At 43.9% G+C, this 20725-nt stretch overlaps 10 protein-coding genes across 10 annotated transcripts; 6 read left to right on the top strand and 4 right to left on the bottom strand.

Annotated features, from left to right (window-relative positions):
- Nucleotides 1-20: 20 nt before the first annotated feature.
- Nucleotides 21-559, bottom strand: O0I10_007007 (40S ribosomal protein S22-A; the record flags this gene model as incomplete). The annotated part of the gene is made up of 2 exons (XM_058487027.1): nucleotides 21-280; nucleotides 427-559. 2 exons carry the CDS (start codon nucleotides 557-559, stop codon nucleotides 21-23), a joined length of 393 nt encoding a protein of 130 aa, XP_058342104.1.
- Nucleotides 560-1869: 1310 nt separating this feature from the next.
- O0I10_007006 (uncharacterized protein) lies at nucleotides 1870-3895 on the top strand (the record flags this gene model as incomplete). Its single annotated transcript, XM_058487026.1, has 4 exons — nucleotides 1870-2061; nucleotides 2138-2272; nucleotides 2336-2509; nucleotides 2600-3895. 4 exons carry the CDS (start codon nucleotides 1870-1872, stop codon nucleotides 3893-3895), a joined length of 1797 nt encoding a protein of 598 aa, XP_058342103.1.
- An 873-nt stretch (nucleotides 3896-4768) lies between these two features.
- On the bottom strand, nucleotides 4769-5707 carry O0I10_007005 (uncharacterized protein; the record flags this gene model as incomplete). The annotated part of the gene is made up of 3 exons (XM_058487025.1): nucleotides 4769-4998; nucleotides 5105-5308; nucleotides 5368-5707. 3 exons carry the CDS (start codon nucleotides 5705-5707, stop codon nucleotides 4769-4771), a joined length of 774 nt encoding a protein of 257 aa, XP_058342102.1.
- Nucleotides 5708-5953: 246 nt separating this feature from the next.
- O0I10_007004 (uncharacterized protein) lies at nucleotides 5954-6604 on the bottom strand (the record flags this gene model as incomplete). Its single annotated transcript, XM_058487024.1, has 2 exons — nucleotides 5954-6278; nucleotides 6348-6604. The coding sequence occupies 2 exons, from the start codon at nucleotides 6602-6604 to the stop codon at nucleotides 5954-5956; spliced, it is 582 nt and encodes a 193-aa protein (XP_058342101.1).
- Nucleotides 6605-7367: 763 nt separating this feature from the next.
- On the top strand, nucleotides 7368-7688 carry O0I10_007003 (uncharacterized protein; the record flags this gene model as incomplete). The annotated part of the gene is made up of 1 exon (XM_058487023.1): nucleotides 7368-7688. One exon carries the CDS (start codon nucleotides 7368-7370, stop codon nucleotides 7686-7688), a length of 321 nt encoding a protein of 106 aa, XP_058342100.1.
- Nucleotides 7689-8873: 1185 nt separating this feature from the next.
- Nucleotides 8874-9938, top strand: O0I10_007002 (uncharacterized protein; the record flags this gene model as incomplete). Its single annotated transcript, XM_058487022.1, has 2 exons — nucleotides 8874-8976; nucleotides 9082-9938. 2 exons carry the CDS (start codon nucleotides 8874-8876, stop codon nucleotides 9936-9938), a joined length of 960 nt encoding a protein of 319 aa, XP_058342099.1.
- Nucleotides 9939-11313: 1375 nt separating this feature from the next.
- Nucleotides 11314-13451, bottom strand: O0I10_007001 (uncharacterized protein; the record flags this gene model as incomplete). The annotated part of the gene is made up of 2 exons (XM_058487021.1): nucleotides 11314-12779; nucleotides 12863-13451. The coding sequence occupies 2 exons, from the start codon at nucleotides 13449-13451 to the stop codon at nucleotides 11314-11316; spliced, it is 2055 nt and encodes a 684-aa protein (XP_058342098.1).
- A 1875-nt stretch (nucleotides 13452-15326) lies between these two features.
- On the top strand, nucleotides 15327-16902 carry O0I10_007000 (uncharacterized protein; the record flags this gene model as incomplete). Its single annotated transcript, XM_058487020.1, has 6 exons — nucleotides 15327-15450; nucleotides 15526-15636; nucleotides 15717-15865; nucleotides 15962-16196; nucleotides 16256-16426; nucleotides 16487-16902. The coding sequence occupies 6 exons, from the start codon at nucleotides 15327-15329 to the stop codon at nucleotides 16900-16902; spliced, it is 1206 nt and encodes a 401-aa protein (XP_058342097.1).
- Nucleotides 16903-17526: 624 nt separating this feature from the next.
- On the top strand, nucleotides 17527-18271 carry O0I10_006999 (uncharacterized protein; the record flags this gene model as incomplete). Its single annotated transcript, XM_058487019.1, has 5 exons — nucleotides 17527-17533; nucleotides 17591-17662; nucleotides 17745-17945; nucleotides 18015-18140; nucleotides 18216-18271. 5 exons carry the CDS (start codon nucleotides 17527-17529, stop codon nucleotides 18269-18271), a joined length of 462 nt encoding a protein of 153 aa, XP_058342096.1.
- Nucleotides 18272-19250: 979 nt separating this feature from the next.
- Nucleotides 19251-20575, top strand: O0I10_006998 (uncharacterized protein; the record flags this gene model as incomplete). Its single annotated transcript, XM_058487018.1, has 2 exons — nucleotides 19251-19521; nucleotides 19584-20575. The coding sequence occupies 2 exons, from the start codon at nucleotides 19251-19253 to the stop codon at nucleotides 20573-20575; spliced, it is 1263 nt and encodes a 420-aa protein (XP_058342095.1).
- Between the last annotated feature and the right edge of the window lie 150 nt (nucleotides 20576-20725).

Raw genomic sequence — 20725 nt, 5'->3', positions numbered from 1 at the left:
GATCATCGAAAGAAAGGTGCTTAGTAGAAGAAACCAAGGATCTTGCCACCAGCGTGCTTGCGACGAGCCTCCTCGTGATCCATGATACCAGCGGAGGTGGTCAAAACAAGGTAACCGAATTGACGGGAGGGAAGCAAGTTGGAGGTCCACTTTTCGAGGTCCTGGAGCTTGATGTTGAAGCGGGGAGAAATGACACCACACTTGTTCAAACGACCGTTAAGTTGGATGACAATCTTGCCGGAACGATGATCATCGATCTCCTCGAATTCACCAATGTAACCTAGAATGCTATCATCAGTCTCTATGATACCCGCTTATTGCCACACACATGGATGATCACACGTGATGGTAACACACACACACGCATGGCTGACAACTCGTTCATAACGTGGCAACCAAGCATGTCAATTGACAATGACAACGTACCGTGCTTTTGCATAACGGAGAGGAACTTGACAATGACCTTGGAGGAGGGGCGGATCATAACTTGACGTTTACCGCGACGCTCAGCATTGTTAATGGCGTTCAAGCAATCGTTCAAAACGGAAACGCGGACCATGACGATAAATAGAAAGCTACTAAAATGGGTCAATCCATGGTGATCAAGGATGGATGAATTGGATAAGAGGATGGATGGATCGATTTAAAGTACCTGAGGATGCAGCACGAAGAGGAGGGAACCCTTTCATCTTCATGCACTTTAACAATTTAGGTGGAACCCGCCAGTAGGATTCCCGCCGACCACAACCCACCTATTATGCAACACACGCGTTTACCCCATCATTCCACACCCTCTCATAGTATAGTATACTATCTCTTAAAATAGTCAAAAAACAACATGTGGTATATAAAGCCTCTCATCTCTTATAAAAAAAAACGAGGGTGCTGGTGAGCTGCACACATTGGCTGATACAGCTGCAGGAGCTTGATGGTGGGCTTTAGCTTTCTGGACTTCTATCAAACTTACCGCTCTTTCAAAGAAAGTGATTACATCAATACCATTATACTATTTTACGCCTACATCGGTCACGCAGCATTGTATATGCACGTTAATACTCATATCAGTTGACAGCGTTCTTTGTGGCGTAGGAGAGTGTACTGAAATAGAATGATACAAAACACCACATGAGGAAATTCAGCTTCTTTTCTAAACTTGAACCCGCCCAAATAGAACGTTTGGCTTGGAGGATGAAGATTACGTGTGAGAGTGTGAGTGTGTGAATTCCCCAAACATCTATCATTCATGTCGTGATACGTTTGGCATAGAGACATGCATCGCCGCACTACTATACTACTCCTGTGGATAACGATGTTTATGCTGATCAATGCTGCTCAAAAACAGGATCCACCATTGCCAAGAAGAAAAAAAAGGGGGTGTGCAAGGTGCACATCGATGCATAAAAAAAGAGAATGGCATTTGCAGACGAACGCATTGTCCCCACGTACGTATACAAAGAAACCCGTATTGTTTGTAACAAACCAAAACCAGCCGCTGTTGTAACTAACAACAGCGTTAAGGTTCCTTTGTGTGTGCACTGGTCTTGTTTACATTTCGTGTTGCCCATACGATCACTCGTGGTCACACGTGAGATATGTGTGTGTGTGTGCGTGTCTCCTTTTTCCATCATCCTGCTGCTGCTGGTGCTGCTTCCAAAGAAGAAGAAAAAAACTGATGCATCCCGGGGCCGAGTGACAAGCAATACCTCCTACATGCGTATAACTCTAGTAGTAGGGCGTCAGGGCTAAAAAAGTCTGGGCTTGCTGCTGACAGAGCCATTCCACCATCAACACATAAAAACTTGAGATGTCCCCCTTTTCTTGTCAACCTTCATCTCTTTCTTTTTCCCTTTCTTTTTTTATGTATCGCCCATGCGTCTACTATTAATCCCTCTAATTGTAACAGTGGCGAATGCTGCCACCGTCACCTTTCGTGTTGTTGCTCCCGGAGCTACCGATGTTCAAGTATCCGTCAATGGTCAACTCACAAAGCTTTCTGCCTCTGACCCTGATGTCCCATACTTTGTCGGTCAAGCAGAAGCAAACGACCAAGACAAATATCAGGTATAAGGAGAAAGAGGATCATCAATGGCGCTACATAGTTATATTTAAACACCCCTTTTGTTACAAACCTTCTTAGTATGTTGTCAGTGGAAACGCGGAGCCTTTTCAACGTACATTGGAGGCAGGTCGCACCGCCACTCGCAATGACTTTTTCAATCGCCCAGTGACATACGCCAATATCCCAGAATTACCATGGCCCATTGCTGATAAGGTATGTACATGTACCTTCGTATTTTGAAATGGGGTGTATAATACTCACCATGCTGCCAAACAGCCACAATGGACACGTGGTGGTGACGAGCCACCCATGTTTGATACCAATTACATCCCTACTATCTTCATGAATGGCGACCCTACCGAAATGAACAACCTCATCAAAAACGTTCCTGCCAATTTGTATAGCACCAAATTTACTTTTGTGGGGCCTGAGGAAGTACTTGTCTACAAAGTAAGTAATGTGCTACTATTATTATTATAGCACACAACAATACATCACGCCCCCCAGCCTTGTCGTAGATGAAATCTGACACGCATTTAGAATTGCTCTTTTGGTATCCATGGTGCTGGAAAAAAACACAACAATGACAAACAAAGCTGGAGATGGATGTTACCAGAAGGCCAATACATTTACAATCGCAATTACATCAAGCTCAGACACATGGAAGAAGACCCTACACAAATGCGAGAAAAGCTGTATGCCGATGTATTGCAAGCTATGGGTGTCTATGCCAACCAAGCCAACATTGTGCGATTGTATATCAATGGTGAAGGCTTTGGTACATTCAACATGCTTGACGACATACCTCAATATTCCTATATACGTGCCATGTTTTACAATGGCAAGCCGCCACAGCAAATGGGTCCATTGTATGATGGTGCTTCTGGTGCAAGCTTTATGTATTCCAGCAACAAGGATGATTATAGCTCTTGGATCCCCAACGAAAAGAGCCCCGAAGACTATGAAGCCATTGATCCATTGTGTGCCACGCTCAACAAGACCGATTTTTCGAATGACGCTTCCGTTGCCAAGCTGTCGGACATGTTTGATACCGATAGCTTTATGCGATTCATGGTGATGGAATACCTTGCAGGCCATTGGGATGGTTATTGGATGGAACAAACCAATGATGGTGCATACCGTGACCCTACCAACAACAACATGTGGTACTATCTTGGGCAAGATTATGATGCTACTTTTGGTGTCAACCTCGATCAACCCAGAACCTTTGTTGAAACATCCTACACAAAGTTCCCAGAAATGTTCCCTGGAGGTGTCATGATCAATGGCTTGTTAAAGAACCCCGCTATGCGCACACGCTTTGAATCGTACTTGAAAAACACTACAGCTGTGCTATTCAACAATTACACTCTCACCAACCGTGTTCTTGAATACCAAAAGTTCTTGTTGCCTGATCTTGAATGGGATCGATCCATCAAACAACAATCGCCTGGCATTCATTTTGGATGGACCTTTGATCAAGTCACTGCCAACTTGTGGAGCGGAACAAAAGCACCAGGCCAAAAACCAGGTGGTGCCGAATGGGGATTGCTTGAATGGGTTGTTGCAAAAAGCAATGCCGTCGCAAAAGAATTTAATATTGAAATTGTGCAGCATCCTGTTCAAGGACCACAACAGCAACCACAAGGAGGCAACAAGGTGACGCACTCGGAAGCACCCTCACCACCGGATGCATCCGTTGCTCCACATGGCGAAGCCGATGATGATGGTGGTGAAGAAGCCGAGTCTTCTAGTTCGATCAAGACAACATCAAGCGTATGGTCTTTGCCATTGGCTCTACTTGCATCATTGTTCATCTATGTAAGTTATCCATAATACAACAGCGATGGTTCCAGGGGTGGTGGGGTGGCGGATCAGGGATCAGTAAACAACTTTATTTGCCTCCTCTCTTTGCTAAACATACATGCAGTCTATGCAATAGGGTAATACACACACTCGTGTCACCAAACGAAAAGAGTCATACATACCTTAGAGTATGTAGGAGCTGTAGCCTTTATAATGATTCATTACAAAACAAAATCCTTTTATCGAAAAACGAAGCATCGCTATGAATTGTACGGTTGAAGGATGAAAGAAAAGATGGCTGTGTATAAAAAAGGATGTGGACATTGCATGACAAACCAACCAAATATAGGTATTTATTGTCAAGTTACCGATATGGTGTGGCAAACAACGGGTTACCCAATATCAGGCACAAGCACTCCTTTATTATTAATGAAACCTTCATTGAACAATGGTGATGGTGATATCATATGAGAGCATCATGATGTAAAATGTGTGTGTGTGTGTGCGTGAGGGGTATTTGGATCATTATCTACCACCACCACGTATGGGATGCATTGATTGTGTAAGACATCGTTCCTTTAACAAACGCAGCTGATGTTCCGAGCACCTGTCAAAACAAAGAACGATACTTGTTTGGCCCGCTTTTATATAGGTTTACCCAAATCATTTCCATGCGCATTAGATCAAAACATTGAGGGGAATAATAAAAGAGAAATGCACTTTTTATAATTGACATGTCATCTACTACGCTACAAAAGTGACTTGAATGTGTGTGGTGTTTTTGCGTAATATGATGTGGGTAGTAATGATGGATTGGGGGGTATACTATAATAATAGAGATGCCGATAGATGAGACGAAAAGGGAGTAGGAGGAGGGATGATAGTGAATCATGAAACATGCCATCATTTGGCTTCTCTGAACCCGGGTGTTTCGGCATACGCTGTGCTTGCCTTGGTAACGGCTGCGTAAAGAGATTGGTAAAGGTGGTCAACGGTTTGATGGATCTCAAAATGACGATCAAGCTCGGCAGCCTTGGCAATACCATGAGATGCAATGCCCCATGTAAACCTGCGTGCACCATCCACTCGATCAAGCCCCGCTCTTGCACAGCCAACAGCATAAGAGAACATGTCTATAATACAGCATGCATGTTATTTTTATGTGCACCATGTGTTTCAAAAAGGGAACCCTTTTGTTGTTGAGGAGGAGGGGCTGATGATGCAGATAATAACACTTGCCTGGTACAGGGCTCTTTTTCAAAACAATGGCACCCAACACAAGCGAACTTGAAAGTAGATCACTCAACGATCGACCGCCCATCATGCCACCGTTCTTCGAGTCACCCACAGGGGCTTCCAAAGCTCGTAAATCAAGGTTCTTTTCATGGCTGATTTCCATAATCTTGCTTTCAAGGGCACGTTTCATATTGGGATTGCTTTCCACTTTATATACTGTGAGCTTGCATGGTCATGTTTTAGGAGGCATCCTCATCATGACTTACATGGAAAAGCAGAAAGCATTCTATCAAGCCCCATCATATATAAATCGACGGCCATTTGGTGGTTGCCAGAATGATCCATTTCAGTCGCAATATTAATCAGTGTCACAGCATGCTCCACTTGTTTCTTGTCCACCATCATGGCTTGGCCGCTCAGCTTGCCTTGTTGTTCAGCCATAGCTTGTCGACGCCAAACAGACATCACCTTACTAAGCATGCCTGACGATGATGATGATGATGATGAACCATTGGCAACTTTCTCATAAGGGGGTGGTGGTGGTCGAAAGCATACGACTTCATCATAGTTGGTGGGAGTAGCAATACGCTCAGCTGCAGCTGACATGGCTTTTTTGAATGTAAAAAAAGTGGGAGCCAGAGGTTGCAGTAATAACAAAGAAGAAAAAGAGAAGGGATGACAAGAAAAAAAAAAGTGTTGCAGGATCCCTTTTGTAGCACGCCACGTGAAGCATATTACATTCCCTTTCCGTTCTTGATACTCTCCGCGTAGCACAGCATATTGGCATGTGAAAAAACCGTGCAATTCCCCCCTCCTTCCCATGCATATTGATGATAAATGGTGTGCATCTCTTTATAATGAACGACGGATATATAGAGTGAACTCGTATTGCATGTCCTTGTGTGTCTGAATGCCCTGGGGTACTTGATGTTCAGCATAGGCTTCTAATTCTTCATGGGATGCCAATCGAAAGATGTCTTCAGGAATTGCTGGGAAAAACGTATCACAATCAACCTTGGATCGTACACGAGTGAGAAGAATATGCGTGCATTCAGGATGTTGTAATGCCAACTGATAGATTTGTGCACCTCCAATCACGAAAATGCGTCCTTGTGCTTCAACCGACGCCATCGTCAATGCATCCTCCAAGCTATGAAGAAGCGTAGCCTTCCCTTCACTACACATACATAGACACACCTTTTAATCAGTCTACATCCATCTCCATAAGATGCTTCTTTTTACTCACACATCGTAGCTTGCATCCCGTGAAATGACGATATTGATACGATCAGCCAACGGACGGAACTTGGGTGGAATCGACTCCCATGTGACGCGACCCATAATGACCGCATTCTTGGCATCAGCCGGCATTCCCTTCGGAACGTGCATTGTCACCTGCTTGAAGAAGGCCATATCCTTTGGAAGACGCCATGGCAAGTTGCTCTTGACGCCAATGCCGAGTTCTTCTGTAGCAGCCACGATGAGAGCAAAATTTTTCTTCATGTCGAGAGAGAAAGATAGAGGACATCAATGACACTCCCTCTCGCCTCCGCTTATTATGCAGTGCTTCTTGTTGACTACACATAGACACCTTCTAAGCTCGATAATACAAAACCCATGTTACATAAAGTGTCCAAGTTTTACACCCTATTTGGATGGATATGCATGACATGCCACCGTCAATCTTCTTTGAATGATAAAAGTTACACATCGTGCGTGCCATACAATTGTGCTACACTGTTGCACCAAAGAGGATAGATTGAACAATGATCATCTTGTTCACAAAGGACCATGGGACTTGAACAAGCCATGTCCTCCTCTTCATCATCATTATCGTCTATGAGAAAATTAGCCATCACACCTAGTCATATGGAAAGAAGATTCCCATGACACTGACATTTATATAGGGTTGGCATCTCGGTGTCCCTACAACTATGTAGCCGTGCATGAACCGGCCCTTCGGAGCTGCACTTTTAAGACCTCACATCAGTCGAATCGCGATTGCCACTAGGTGGATTACTCTAATAACATGTGGTACTCCATGCCAACAATAGCATTTGCATAATGGATAGCATTTAAAGAGAGATACCATGATCGTTTATTATCCATGAAGGATGCTTATAGGCTGCATGTTGTTTACGTTGATCCCTCGTACTAAAGACTATAAGAAATGCTTGGCAGACCCAGAGATTGATGAGAAAAACCAGGTGTGGGATCTCTGTATTGTAGCTATTGCAGCTCGCTCTTCATCATCTTCTAATGATCCATGATTGGCTTCGTTGATACGATGCTTGCCTTTGTCATTGGTCGATTAAATTTCATACGCCTTGGCTTCAATTTGAGCAAGCCCTTTGACGCATCACAGGAAGCGAATGCAAGCTGCTTTATGGTATCGTCAGCCACCTCTTTGACGCTGATTTCCCCACGAGGAGACTTGCAGCATGGCTACATGCTCATCACTGTCGTCGATATCATGTGCCATGTCGCCACCAAAAAGACCTTGATCGCTTTTATCAAAGCACAATGTGCTGCCTTGATTTGCAATAACTCAACGAGAAGGTTACAGCTTCTGGAGTATTGGCGCTAATTTTGTTGTGTTCAATAAAATCGCGGCAAATCATGAACCATTAATAGCTTAGACTTTGCTATATGCATCGTGCCAATTTCAACTTGATGATTGATCTGGCAGGTAGCTACAGCAAAAGCGGGGTATGCGTATACGATCCATCAAGCAATATGATTAGGTTTTACCTTGTTGAATGAGCCGAGTACCACAATGACGACCACAACAATGAAAATTGGAAACAATGGAATGCTATGAATGACTACAACAAAGACCAGCTCTAATCCACAAGCTAGAAAAATCAAGAGCCCACCATGAGAAGCACACTAACTTGGGGTTTTAAGATGTTAACAATGAAAGAGATACGGATCGATAAAAGAGATGGCAACATCCACTTCTATATGGGGTTGTTTAAATCTCTATGTTTAATGGAAGGAAAAAAGCGAAACGATTACCGGGGATGATGCATGATAAAATAGTGTAAGAGTTGTTAAGGTGGTGGAGTGGGACGCCTACACCAGGATTAAGGCTACGCTTTATCAAAGAGCCCGGCAGGCGTGATGATTGTTCTTGCATAAATCGGCAACTGCATTGATAATGATCCAATACTTTCATCACTCAACCTTCTTTTATTGATGCTTGATATGCATTACGTCCTATCATGTGCTCAATGCCATATAACCAGTGTACCGTAGTATCATCATAGCTTTGATATGGAGATCATCCTAGGGCTCATCAAAGTGAAAAAGTACCAAGCGTATCATGACACGACATACCCCAACCATGGCAAGATAAGATATCCATTTTGACTATCACATCATCATCATGTTACAGGTACAAAAGAAGGATACAGGAGTACGAGAGAAATGAAGGAGGCTACACCCCCTAGGTATAAATACGCCCTGTGTATCAAATAAACAAGAACATGGCTTCATGTATTATTATGCTTTCATGAATTCGTACAATGATAATGATGTCAAAGTATCAAAAACGTGGCTTGATTGTTCCCTACTATAGCCAATCAAGCTTCATCTGTCATCAAAGTAACATGTGTGGTTACACACGATCAGTCAGCGATGGGGGATTGCCTGCATGTGGGGCAGTCGCATGTGAATTACCATTCCGTCATCTTTTTTCCCATTTTCTTCTTCCTTTCTTTCCCTTATCCTTTCTTTCAACTACCTCTTATTCTTACGTATAATAACTACCATGCTTGAACGTGATAATCTACCACCACTTCCAGAATTCTCGCAGCTATCTGATCGTGTATGGCGTGTCCTTGGTTTAAATCCAAGCCCTTTCACATTGCAAGGTACACAGAAAAATGCAGCAGCTGCTGCAGAAATATACCGCCCGTTCTACCCGAAAAGATGTATTTTACTCACACTGTGGTTCTCTTCTTTTTGCTCTCTCTCAGGTACCAATACATACCTTGTGGGTCGAGGGGATCGTAAGGTGCTTATTGATTGTGGCCAAGGGATGCCAGCCTATGTCCCACTTTTGCAACAATCGCTTGAATCAATATCGCCACACGCTTACATTTCCGATGTTCTATTGACACACTCGCACATGGATCATTGGGGTGGTCTTGAATACCTTTTGGAAGCATGCGAAGGTCAACTTACGGTGCACAAGTATCCATTGCATCCTGAAAGTTACGAGCAAACGGTGTTCATGCAAGGGTTTCCATGCACACCACAAGATTTACGCGATGGCCAAGTATTCCAGGTGGATGATGAGACAACTTTACATGTGGCACATACGCCAGGACACACCTCCGATCACTGCTGTTTTTGGCTCGAAGAGGAAAACGCCATGTTTGCAGGCGATTGTGTTTTAGGACATGGCACCGTCACCTTTGATGATTTGACCACCTATTTGCAGACACTGGATCGTCTTTTGGCATTTGAGCCTCATCATTTATATCCTGGCCATGGTCCTGTTGTTGAAGATGGCGTCGCCAAGATCCATGAATACATCGATTTCAGGCGGCAACGTGAGAACGAGATCCTTGATTTGATCTTGTCAGATCGATCCAAGCCTTGGACACCACTTGAGATTGGCAGTATCCTACGTGATAAGAAACCTGGTGATCTACAACCAGCATACTTGAGAGGAATTGCATTGCATATCATGAAGCTGGAAAGTGATGGAAAACTCAAGTCTGCCATGCATAACGATTCTATCTCGGGTCCTCTTAGTGCTATCCGATTTGATGATTTGGCTGAAGTCCTCAAGAAAGAGTGGTTCTTCATCGATAACAGCCGTCTATAGTCTTATCAGCATTGCCAATTCTCCTCTTCATTTCTCTTAGAGTTAGATAACTATTATAACTTTTGTACTATCCCTTTCCTTTCACCTTGCTGTGCTTGATGATGTATATCCTTTTTATCTTCCCTTGCTTTTTCCCTCTCCAACTTTGAACAATGTTGTAATAATATGTGAGCTTCTGCATATGAATAGTAAGGTTTATTGCTATGGGGGAACAATCAACATTCTAACAGCAAATGATTGAGGGGCAACAAGAACAAGAAAAAAAGAGATCATTTGGATAAGAACGCTCTCATGCAACGGTTGCCAGGTTTATTCATGCACTTCATTTACCACGTCACCGCTACATCTACCTTGAACAATCCTAGCTACCACGTCCATCTCGAATAAGAATGTCGATAACATTGCGTATTGGTGATAAGGCAGTAACAGTTGGCCTTTGACACCGATAAATGGCGACGAACAACGAGTAGCACCAAGGTGCATAGAATATGAATGCTCGATTTGAATTGCTGATAACAGGCGTCATGAACATCTTGTAACTGGATGAATTGCAGTATAGCATGGGGTAATGCATCGTGTGGAGAAATAGCTGGCGAATGGCGCTTTGCTGAAGTCGATCAAGATTTGCGTGTATTGCCTTATCGAATGTTGCATGATGCGCCATGTCGTCGCAGCGTAGTATTCAAACATGCTTGTCAGCATCATCAATGATATCGTAACCTCCTCAAAATGAATCTTCGCTTGCTTGGATACATACAGGTGATAATAGCGCAACAAGATGGTTCCCTTTGCTGACGAGGATAGCCCTTTTTGCTTCACATCATCCACTACTTGTATGCTCAATAGGCGCATCGTCAACCCAATCATCGTGTCGCTGTGGATTGTCCTCCCTGTACGTTGTTGGTTGTTGGAGAAGGATTGACATCGATATACTGTATGCTTCGCCTCGATTAGCTTGTTGCCACATCTGTTCGCTCGAGTGTTGAATGTAAAGTCGAAGATGCTGTTGGCTGGCTTCTCTTACTCAAGACATTCTCTCGTTCACGGCGACCTTCAATGCCTTCGCATTCGTACTTGCAGAGATCCAATGGAGTGTCATTTGCTCGTGGGTGTCAAAGAGAAGGAAGAGAAGAGGTGGTCTTCCAAAAGGGCGCCAAGGAACACTTACATGAGTTTCAAGCAACGACACCTTCCCATTCACCCATTCACTAGTACTTTCTTATACTACTTTTTCCTTATCATTGATGACCACAGAAGCAGAGAAAATAAAGAAGTAAAAGGGACCAAATGCATATAAAGCTCAATGAGTGATGTCTTTTTATTTTGATTTCTATCCTACAACTAGATAAGGGTATATATATACAAGTGGATGAATTTACAGCTTGGTAGTGCCAGAGCAGCAAGAGGAGGAAGGTGCGGCATCAGCGTGAACAGACTTGTTGATAGCCTTGTTGGAAGGAGGCACATCCATGGCAGGGTTGGCAATGAAGAAGTTGGCAGGCTTGAGCATGAAACCAGCAAGTTCGACAGGCATGATAGGGAAGTCCTCAACACGGGGAATGTGGTGGATACCAAATGAGAGCCAAACGACAATGTCCTTGTTTTGGATGCTTTGGCGTTCCTTGTTAGCCCATGAGTACAAGGTATCGCTGCCATCGGATTGGTTGCAGTAAAAGCCGCCAGCGAACATTTGCTTCTCGTCATAAGGAGTGACCCAAAGAGCGTTTTGGGCAAATGGAGCACGAGAGCCAACCAAAGAATCAGGCTTGGGCATAAATGGAATAGCAGCAGGGTTCATAATCTTCCAGCCCATAGCAGACTTGGTGTAAGGATGGATGCGGTTCTCGTTGATGATCTTCCAGTAACGAGCGGTCTCATAGCAAGGGTTGGCTTGGCCTTCATGCGTATCCTTAAGCGTCTTGTACTCAGCATAGAAACCATTACCCATAATGTTGCGAGGATGACCAGTAGGGAATTCCGAAGGATAGGTGTCAACTTGCACAACCGAGTTGTTGGGACCATCAATCATAGGATCAATGCGCATGGTGAAAAAGTGTTGATGCAATTGAGCGTTGATTTGGGGAGCAACAGTGACACCATAGCGACCAGGTGTTTCATCCTCAGCCATAACGTGGGTGTTGAGCTCACCAGTAGCCTTGACTTGATATTCAAAGGTACCATCTTGGTAAAAGTAGTAGTACAAGCCATAGTCGTAGTTGGCAACAGTGACAATTTGAGAAATCACCAAGCGGCGGGAACGAACAGTGTGGGCACGACCATTGCGGTAATCAGTGTGCTTGAACAAGACACCAGCATCCTCCTCGTGCAAGCAGATGGCATTGGGCATATGGAAAGGCTTGCCTTGGTGATCGTTGAAGCAGGCATCAAAGTAGTAGATGGAGCCCAAGCAATCACAGCCCAAAGTCAAAGAGTTGGTGCACAAACCCAAACCATATTCTCCGACATCGAAAGCATGCTTGCGGTAGTGAGGCTCGAAAGGATCAGCATAAGGAACCACCATTTCAGAAAGGGAGACACGATAAAAGACAGGGCGTTTCTCGGCACCATCTTGATAGCTGACGTTGTGGATAACGAGACCTTCACGATAGTTCATGGAGATACGCATGTTCCACTTTTGCCAATCAATCTCATTACCCTTGACAGTGAAAGAGACGCCTTGAGGCTGTTGGACAATGATAGGCTTGACATCCTTGCGGAAATTCTCCTCGCCAATGAATTCGGGCAAAAAGTTGTGGTTTTGCTGAGGGATGGTGGGGCGAGTGAACTTGCTGTCACGGGGACGAATGCGCTCAATAGACACAATTTCCATCTTTCCCAAATCTAGATTCACACACACACACACAATGTCAGTTAGCTGAAACTGAACTTGATTTTCCACTTCCTTTTCCAAACAATCAACTTACCAATAATGGGAACGAAATCCAAGGGATGAGCGTATTGGTTGTCATCTTCACAAGTACGCATGTAAAGGAAAGCTTGCATCATACGCTTAGCACGACCAGGATAGTTGACGTGGCGAGCAATGGCCCAAGGATCGGCAAACACCTGAGACATGTCATGGATACCCAATTCACGGCATTCTTCGGCAACACGTGGATCCTTGACAACAAGCTCCTCAACTTCAAACATCTCGTCCATGGTGAGAATAGGCTGCACATCAGGGATGTGTTCAAAGGACTTGACCGATTCGGTATCCAAGGAAACGATGGCTTCATAGCACTTCATGGAAGGACGCTCCAAAAGAATCACCAATGCTTCACGCTCAACGTGAGTGACACGGGGAGATGACTTGTCCCAACCAAGGTAAGACATCATCACTGGCTTGGAAGGTTCCTTGAGAGTGATGGTGTTGAAGATCAAATCCATGGTAGGCTTGGCAGCACGAACAATGTTGGCAGAGTGGACAATCTCATCAGCAGTGAGTTGATCCAAAGGATGAGCAAAGGGGCGCTTTGATGCAGCAGTGGCGGTCTTCATCTCCTTGTTGAGCATGGTAAATAACGGTGACAGAGTAGAGAAAAGTTTGAATGTAGATGACTCTTACCTCGACTCACACCTTGTCCTTTATATATCTGTGGATGTTTGAGAGAGGTCATCGATTTGATAGGTCTTGTTGTCTGAGCTGATGTGGGAAAAGTTAAGTGATTTGTCATTGCTAGCCTCAGACCAGCAGCAGTGAAAGGAATATAACCCATTACTATTCATCCACAGCCGATCTCGTTCACAAGCATTGATACACGCCATAATGAGTAGTTACGTTGATATACATGACCCTACATGGCTTGACAGCAACCTGTGCATTATATTAAACTACGAATTGCATTGATGGTCAATGGGCAACCTTTGCGGGGGGTAGGCACGATAGTAGTAGAAAGCGCCGACTCTCACAAGGACCGCTTTCTGACAAATGCAATGGCCTTGTTTGGTAAGTCGGGGTTGCACAGATTACAGTTTACAGTCTGGGGTAGCTGATCACACCAAACAAACCATCCAGAGATATGCTCGTAACCACGGTATCAGCTTTTTTGAATGACCGTCAAAAGATGTGAAATGGGTGCCAAGAATCTCCATAGCAACATCTCGTAGCACTAGACAACGTATTTACCATGACAACAAGTGTACGTTGTTATGCCGAGTACCTGGTTTCCCAATCTAGCAGTTTTGGTCAGGATGTACTTTGTTTCCATGTATGGCCAGTACTATCCCACCGAAGGGTTGCCTCGTGGGGTCAAAGACGCTCGTTTTTTTACCGCCACAAGTGATACAAATCTACGATTTGGCTTGCATCATTGTTTTGGGAGTAGCCAAAATGCACGCTCATCTTTGTGCAACAATTTTTATGGCCTTGCTGACAAACAACGTCTACCGTAATGGCGACAGCTGCTCTAAGAGCATCGGCAATAAGGCAAACAGCCTGATTCACTGATACGATTGTTGACCAGTGTACGTCATGACTTTTTTACTGCCTATGATTTAAAACCATACGGCGATCCATTCTCATCCAATCGTATATCTTTACAGGCACACACACAATAATGACGATGATTATTCTAATCGCTTCTTTTGCATGAAGGTTGTTATGTTTATTGCATAATCAATTCGATAACTAGATACAAGGTGAATTGATATCACTTCTTGATAACAATAATAAACTTTTTCTTTGATCCTGAGAAAAGTTGTGCCCACTAAGGTTTAGCTGAGACTTCCAGACGCCGTCGTCTGCTGTGTTTTTGCCATACTTGGATACTTGGATGTTCCACGATTCACGACCACCCAATGATTCACACGGTCCAATTGCCGATGGTATCTATTGGTTAAGGTGTGTTTACCACTTGTGTGCATGATTCGATATTCTTGGGATCTTTGTATCAGTGTTCAACCATGTGGGCAGGGCCCTGTTGCCTGTTTCAGTTTTTTTGCTTCACCTATGGCATCCAATAGGAATAGAGATATGGCTATTCTTTGCAGCATAAGGCAAGTAGGGTAGTTTTAGTATTGAATATAGCATTGTATTTATGCGTATGATGCATTGACCAACATGTCAAATACCATTGAACAAGTGTAAAAAGAAAGAGAAGGTGGGTACAAGATGAATAAGGAAAAGCAAAGCACGTAACCCATCATCATCCATTTATTCAAGGAAGTGTGAAAGGGCTGCTGCTGCTGCTGCTGGGAGATTCCCACTCCGGCATTTGAAGAGTGGTAGGGCTCCACTTTTGCTTGGGCGACCCCACCCAACCTCCTTGCACTTGCTCTTTTTTTCACTCTCTCTCTTTCTCTCATCTCCAGTCCACTACCTACATTCTCTCTCACTTAACGTATACTTGCGTTCTTCCTCCCTCAACACCTCGATCCATATTGCAATCCATGGCTGGAAACTATTCACAATCGTCTGCAGCGGCGAATCCTTTTTCATCGCATAACGTCGTGGGAGTCCATTACAGAGTTGGCAAAAAGATTGGTGAAGGCAGCTTTGGTATCATTTATGAAGGTAGCTCTCTCAATGTGCAATGGAAGTTATTCTGTTATGGGTCGCAGTAACACAAGCAGTTGCATTTCACCAAAGGCACCAATCTACTTAACAATCAGCCCGTGGCTATCAAGTTTGAACCTCGAAAAAGCGATGCTCCTCAACTGCGAGATGAATATAGAACGTACAAGATCATGGCTGGTTCAAGTAAGTCATGTTTTGCATGTCCTGGATACCATGTCTTGGCATGGACTGACGATATGATGCACACGTTTCTGTTATGGCAGCGGGTATTCCGACGGCTTACTACTTTGGGCAAGAAGGACTGCACAATATCTTGGTCATTGATCTATTGGGTCCAAGTCTTGAAGACATGTTTGACATTTGTGGACGCCGATTCTCTACCAAGACAGTGGCTATGCTTGCAAAACAAATGGTAATTATTACATCCTCCTCCTCCTCCTCCTTGTTTCATCATCCCTTCTCTCCTCGCACGTGTGTCATTGTTGCTGACTTGGAGAAACCTATTTAGTTGGACCGCGTGCAGACCATCCATGAAAAGAACTTGATCTATCGAGATATCAAGCCCGACAACTTTTTGATCGGCAAGCCCGGCACCAAAATGGCCAATCAGATATTCATGGTCGACTTTGGCATGGCTAAACTTTACCGTGACCCCAAGACGAAGCAACATATTCCTTATCGCGAGCGTAAGAGTCTTTCTGGTACTGCTCGTTATATGAGCATCAATACCCATCTGGGTCGAGGTAATGATCATTGTTGGTGATGGTGTTTTTGTATATCCATATACTTATGACTATGATAGAGCAATCACGACGTGATGACTTGGAAGCTCTTGGCCATGTATTCATGTACTTTTTGCGTGGACATTTGCCTTGGCAGGGCCTAAAGGCTGCAACCAACAAGCAAAAGTATGAGAAGATCGGTGACAAGAAACAAAGCACAGCTGTCAAGGATTTGTGTGACGGATACCCAGGTAAAGTTGCTTATTGCTTATGAGGAAGATTGATTGGGGATCGCTGACATCAATCTATAGAGGAATTTGGCATTTATCTTCAATACGTGCGTAAATTGGGATTCGAAGAGACACCCGACTATGACTTTTTGCGAGAGCTCTTCAGCAAAGTTATTCGGAATATGGGCGATGTCGAGGATGGTGTATATGATTGGATGCTGTTGAACAATGGCAAAGGATGGGAAACGCTTTCCAAACGTCAAGCTGCACGTCAAGGATTAACGGGTCCAGCCAAAAAGGCCATTGCTGATAATCAACGTCATGCAACTACCCGTATGACTGAGCCAAAAGAAACGCAAATGCAACATCAACAACATGGTGCACAACGACCGGCAGAAGCATCGGCACAACCCATGCCACAACATTTGCACGCTCCTGCTCAACCCAACAAGAAACGAAGTCTCTTGTCGAAACTCACATGTGGATTGTGTGATTAGAACCGATCAAGATTATATTACAAGCGCATCAAAATCGACACCTTTAGCAACCCACCCATCCACATCCACACACACAACTTTACTCTCTCTCTCTCTCTCTCTCTATCGTGTTATCGCACACACACACACACACACGCAAGTACCGCATCCATATACACACTATCACCGGCTTTTTTTTACTATGCATCTCGCCCCTGTACGACCTTTTTCTTTCTAACTCTTTTTCATAACCCATATTCCGTTTCTTTATTATGCTCCTCATAAAGCATCACTTGTTTACACTACTTTACAATGAGACCCAATGCTAGCGTTGCCATGTATACCAATCATAAGGAAATTCTCTATTTTTGGCATTGAAAGGAAGGATGATGACGCTATCCAATAGCTCCGTTTCTATGGTAAAGACGTCCTTTTCGGCATGGAAGAAGCAGCATGGTGACAGGTTACTGCAGGTACCACCACCAGCACCATTTGTTAGCTTGCGTATTTCGTAAATGCTGCACTTGAAAGTCAGCGATCCCATATCGGTGGTAGGAGTCAACCTATCTTGCGTGTGTGAGAAGAGCTGCTCCACCACTGCTATATTGTTTCTCCTTTGGCTTCCCTACCTTGTCCTAGTCCTCGATGCCAGGTTAGTACTTTACAGCGACCATGTCATAATATATATGTACTCATCAGTACCTTGCAGGTAATCACGGTAAAAAGCCTTCGGATAGACGCGATTCCTTGAAGCAACAACAACGGAAGAACAACTCCACTCGTAAGTCCCATTCCAAGATGCCGAATGGTTGCTCCTTAGGCGTCCCATCACTATCGCAGCAGCCATTGACAAGAAGCTATAGATAAACAAAAGGAGCCACAAGCGAATAGTATAAATAACAGCAAATCGCAACCCCATCGATCCAACACACCACCTGCATCGACAGCAACGTCTTCTTCTTCACCACCACAACCACAACCACCCTTGTCCTCGGCAGGCCCTCAACCAGCTCTTGGCCAGAATGGATTCAATAGTGCCGATGTTATGCAATTTTTGAACCAACGCATGTAGTAGACAACGACATGTGAGATATCCCATGCAGACATGCTAACTGGATTGATTGAATTGACAGGTTTCTCTGACACGTTAGCGGCCTATCATGATGGTTCAAGTGGAGAAGGTAGACCTGAAAAGTATGAGAGTCAAGAAAAGGCGTGGGGAAACAAGGGAGGTTTACCATCCGTATGGGGACAAAAGAGTAAGTTACATAATGGGACAAAATGGACATTGTTCATATTGGTGGACTCATCGGTATGTCTTTTTTTTCTCTTAGATGGTATCATGGCAAATGGCGGTGATCTCCTTACAGAATTGGTCAAGAACTCATAGGCTCAAATTTTGGCAATCAATAAACACTATGCGCATTGGGCATTGTAATCAAGATAGATTTTTACATAAAAGGTTCTTTGCATTGTGAATTAAATGAACCATGCTCATTGTTAAGTAATTTGGGAAATGTGGCTATGTCATGTACGTGCATGTTGACCAGTTGTTGGGGGCAACATGGACGAGAACGGAAAAAGCGCAAGCCGAGACGATCCTTGTACTAGGTGGCCTTTCTCATAACGGTCATGTCACTACTCCTGGTGTCATCTTTATGCGTTAGATTGTCCGCAGGATATGAAAATGAATCGTTTGACGGAGATGTTTGGGTTCTTGGGTTGCTGGTGACACAATAATATCTATTACCTTGTCCCTTTTTGCCTTGCATCCTCAATAGCTTGTAGATGAAACCCATCTCAATCCTTCAATCTTAGCAAAATGAATCGCTTTGACACTCATTCAGTGCGTATGTGTGAAAGTGAAAACTCACGTGAATGCACATGATGCACTTGGCAGCTTGCCTTTAATGTAGTCCATCATGGTGTATGTGCATAAGCCAAGCGGAATAAACAAAAGCTTCCATATAAAGCTCCATTCGTATTTGACAATATCGAGAACAATTTAGGTTAACAGGGCATGTGGCACCTACTTTTGTACCCACCGGCCATTTGGCATGTTATTGACTGCAAGATTTGTAAATAAGATGATGATGGATAAAGTAAGCATACATGCATAGATATGCGAGAGGATGATAGAAGGTGTGTGAATTGATCAAACAATACATCATGATCACACCGTGCGAGGAAATAACAACAAACCCCCCAACAAGATCGAGGAGACCAAAAGTTCCCCACTTCAATGTCTCGTGTAACGGTGGACGACGATTAGAATTCCCATCATTCAAACGATACATCTATCCTTTTCTTTTTCTCTTTTTGTGTTTCTTACTACTACTGCCTTGCTTTTCTTTTAACGTGCATACACGATGAAACGATTAGGAACTGCTATTCGTAAAGTGCCTCCTGGTGTAGCTATCAAGATCTTACGACGTGGATTTGTATTGCCTGCCCCAGCAGCAAGATTACTATTCAAAGACATTTTGCGTCCTGAAGGATGGCATCGTAAATGGATTCACAAGGTCAAGAACAGCAAAGGATGGTGGGGTTGCTGGATTGGTGAAAATGTCCACAAGTTGGACCGTTCTGCAATGATGGAACGCGTTGCTCAAGCCGATATTGTCTTTTTCCATGTGCACGGTAAGCATATAACTGTGCTATATTTTCCACGTTCATTAACGCATGCAACATGAAACAAAAAGGTGGTGGATTTAGAATTGGCAAATGCAACATGTTTATGGATACGTATATCCATTGGCTCCAATACCTAAAGGAGCATTATAATATTAATGCTGTGATCATGTCTGCGGAGCACCGGTTATCACCCGAATACAAGTATCCTAGTGCAACCGAGGATGTAGTGCACGCATATGAGCATTTGGTGAACACACTCCAAGTGGATCCATCCAAGATTGTTGCTATTGGAGGATCGACAGGTGCAGCGCTCATTCTGGAAATGTTATTCATCACGCATGACCCAACGATGTTTGAAGTGGTGACTGACAACGGGCAACAAGCAGCTGATTTGCCAGAGCTACCACGTCCTGCAGCAGCTGTTTTGAGTTCACCCCTCGTGACCGATCAAACGACATCTGACTCGTGGCGTCAAAACACCAAATACGACTATATTACCCAATTCACTGCTAAACGTATCATTGATGATTACTTTGAAGAGCCTTCTCCTGATACTCCTCCTGATACCAATCGTCTTCTTGGCATCGCTGATTTGCAAACGGGCTATCGTGCATTCCTTCCAGAATGTCTCATGTTTGTAGGCAACAAGGAAGCGTTGCGTGATGATGCCCTTGACTTTGCCAGCAAGGCAGAGCAAGATGGTGTCCCTTGGCAAACATTTGTGGGTGAAAATGAAGTCCATGATTGGTTTATTGTTCGTGAAGTTGTCAAGGATAAAAAGATGCTGCAACGTGCCGATACTCTCTTTGGCGACTTTTGCTATCGTATGGTCATTGAACAACGTCGAAACACTCAACAACTCAACAGCACGCTACACGCAGTACCCGAAGAAGACGAGAAAACAAGTATCTCACCATCAACATCATCATCATCTTATGTTACCAACGACGACGAGGAGTTTCATGAATCCCGTGATGATAATCGAGGCTCATCCACATCCACCACCGTATCCAGTTTGCCATCTTCCAAAAGAAAAACATCATTGACCATTTATGTGTAGTCGTTCGTATTGCTATAGTAGTAGTCGTATTATCATTTATTTATCTTATACCTTGTTGTAAATACTATTGAATCTCTTTTCCCTCTTATCCATGCCGTGTGTGTTACTCGTTCTCAAAAAGGAAGCGAAATTTTATCTCTCTCTCTCTCT

Source organism: Lichtheimia ornata (genome assembly GCF_029851405.1).
Source record: "Lichtheimia ornata isolate CBS 291.66 chromosome Unknown scaffold00033, whole genome shotgun sequence".
Classification (NCBI taxonomy): Eukaryota; Fungi; Mucoromycota; class Mucoromycetes; order Mucorales; family Lichtheimiaceae; genus Lichtheimia; species Lichtheimia ornata.
The sequence above is the reverse complement of the archived record's forward strand: the minus strand, read 5'-3'. Positions and strand labels throughout refer to the sequence as shown.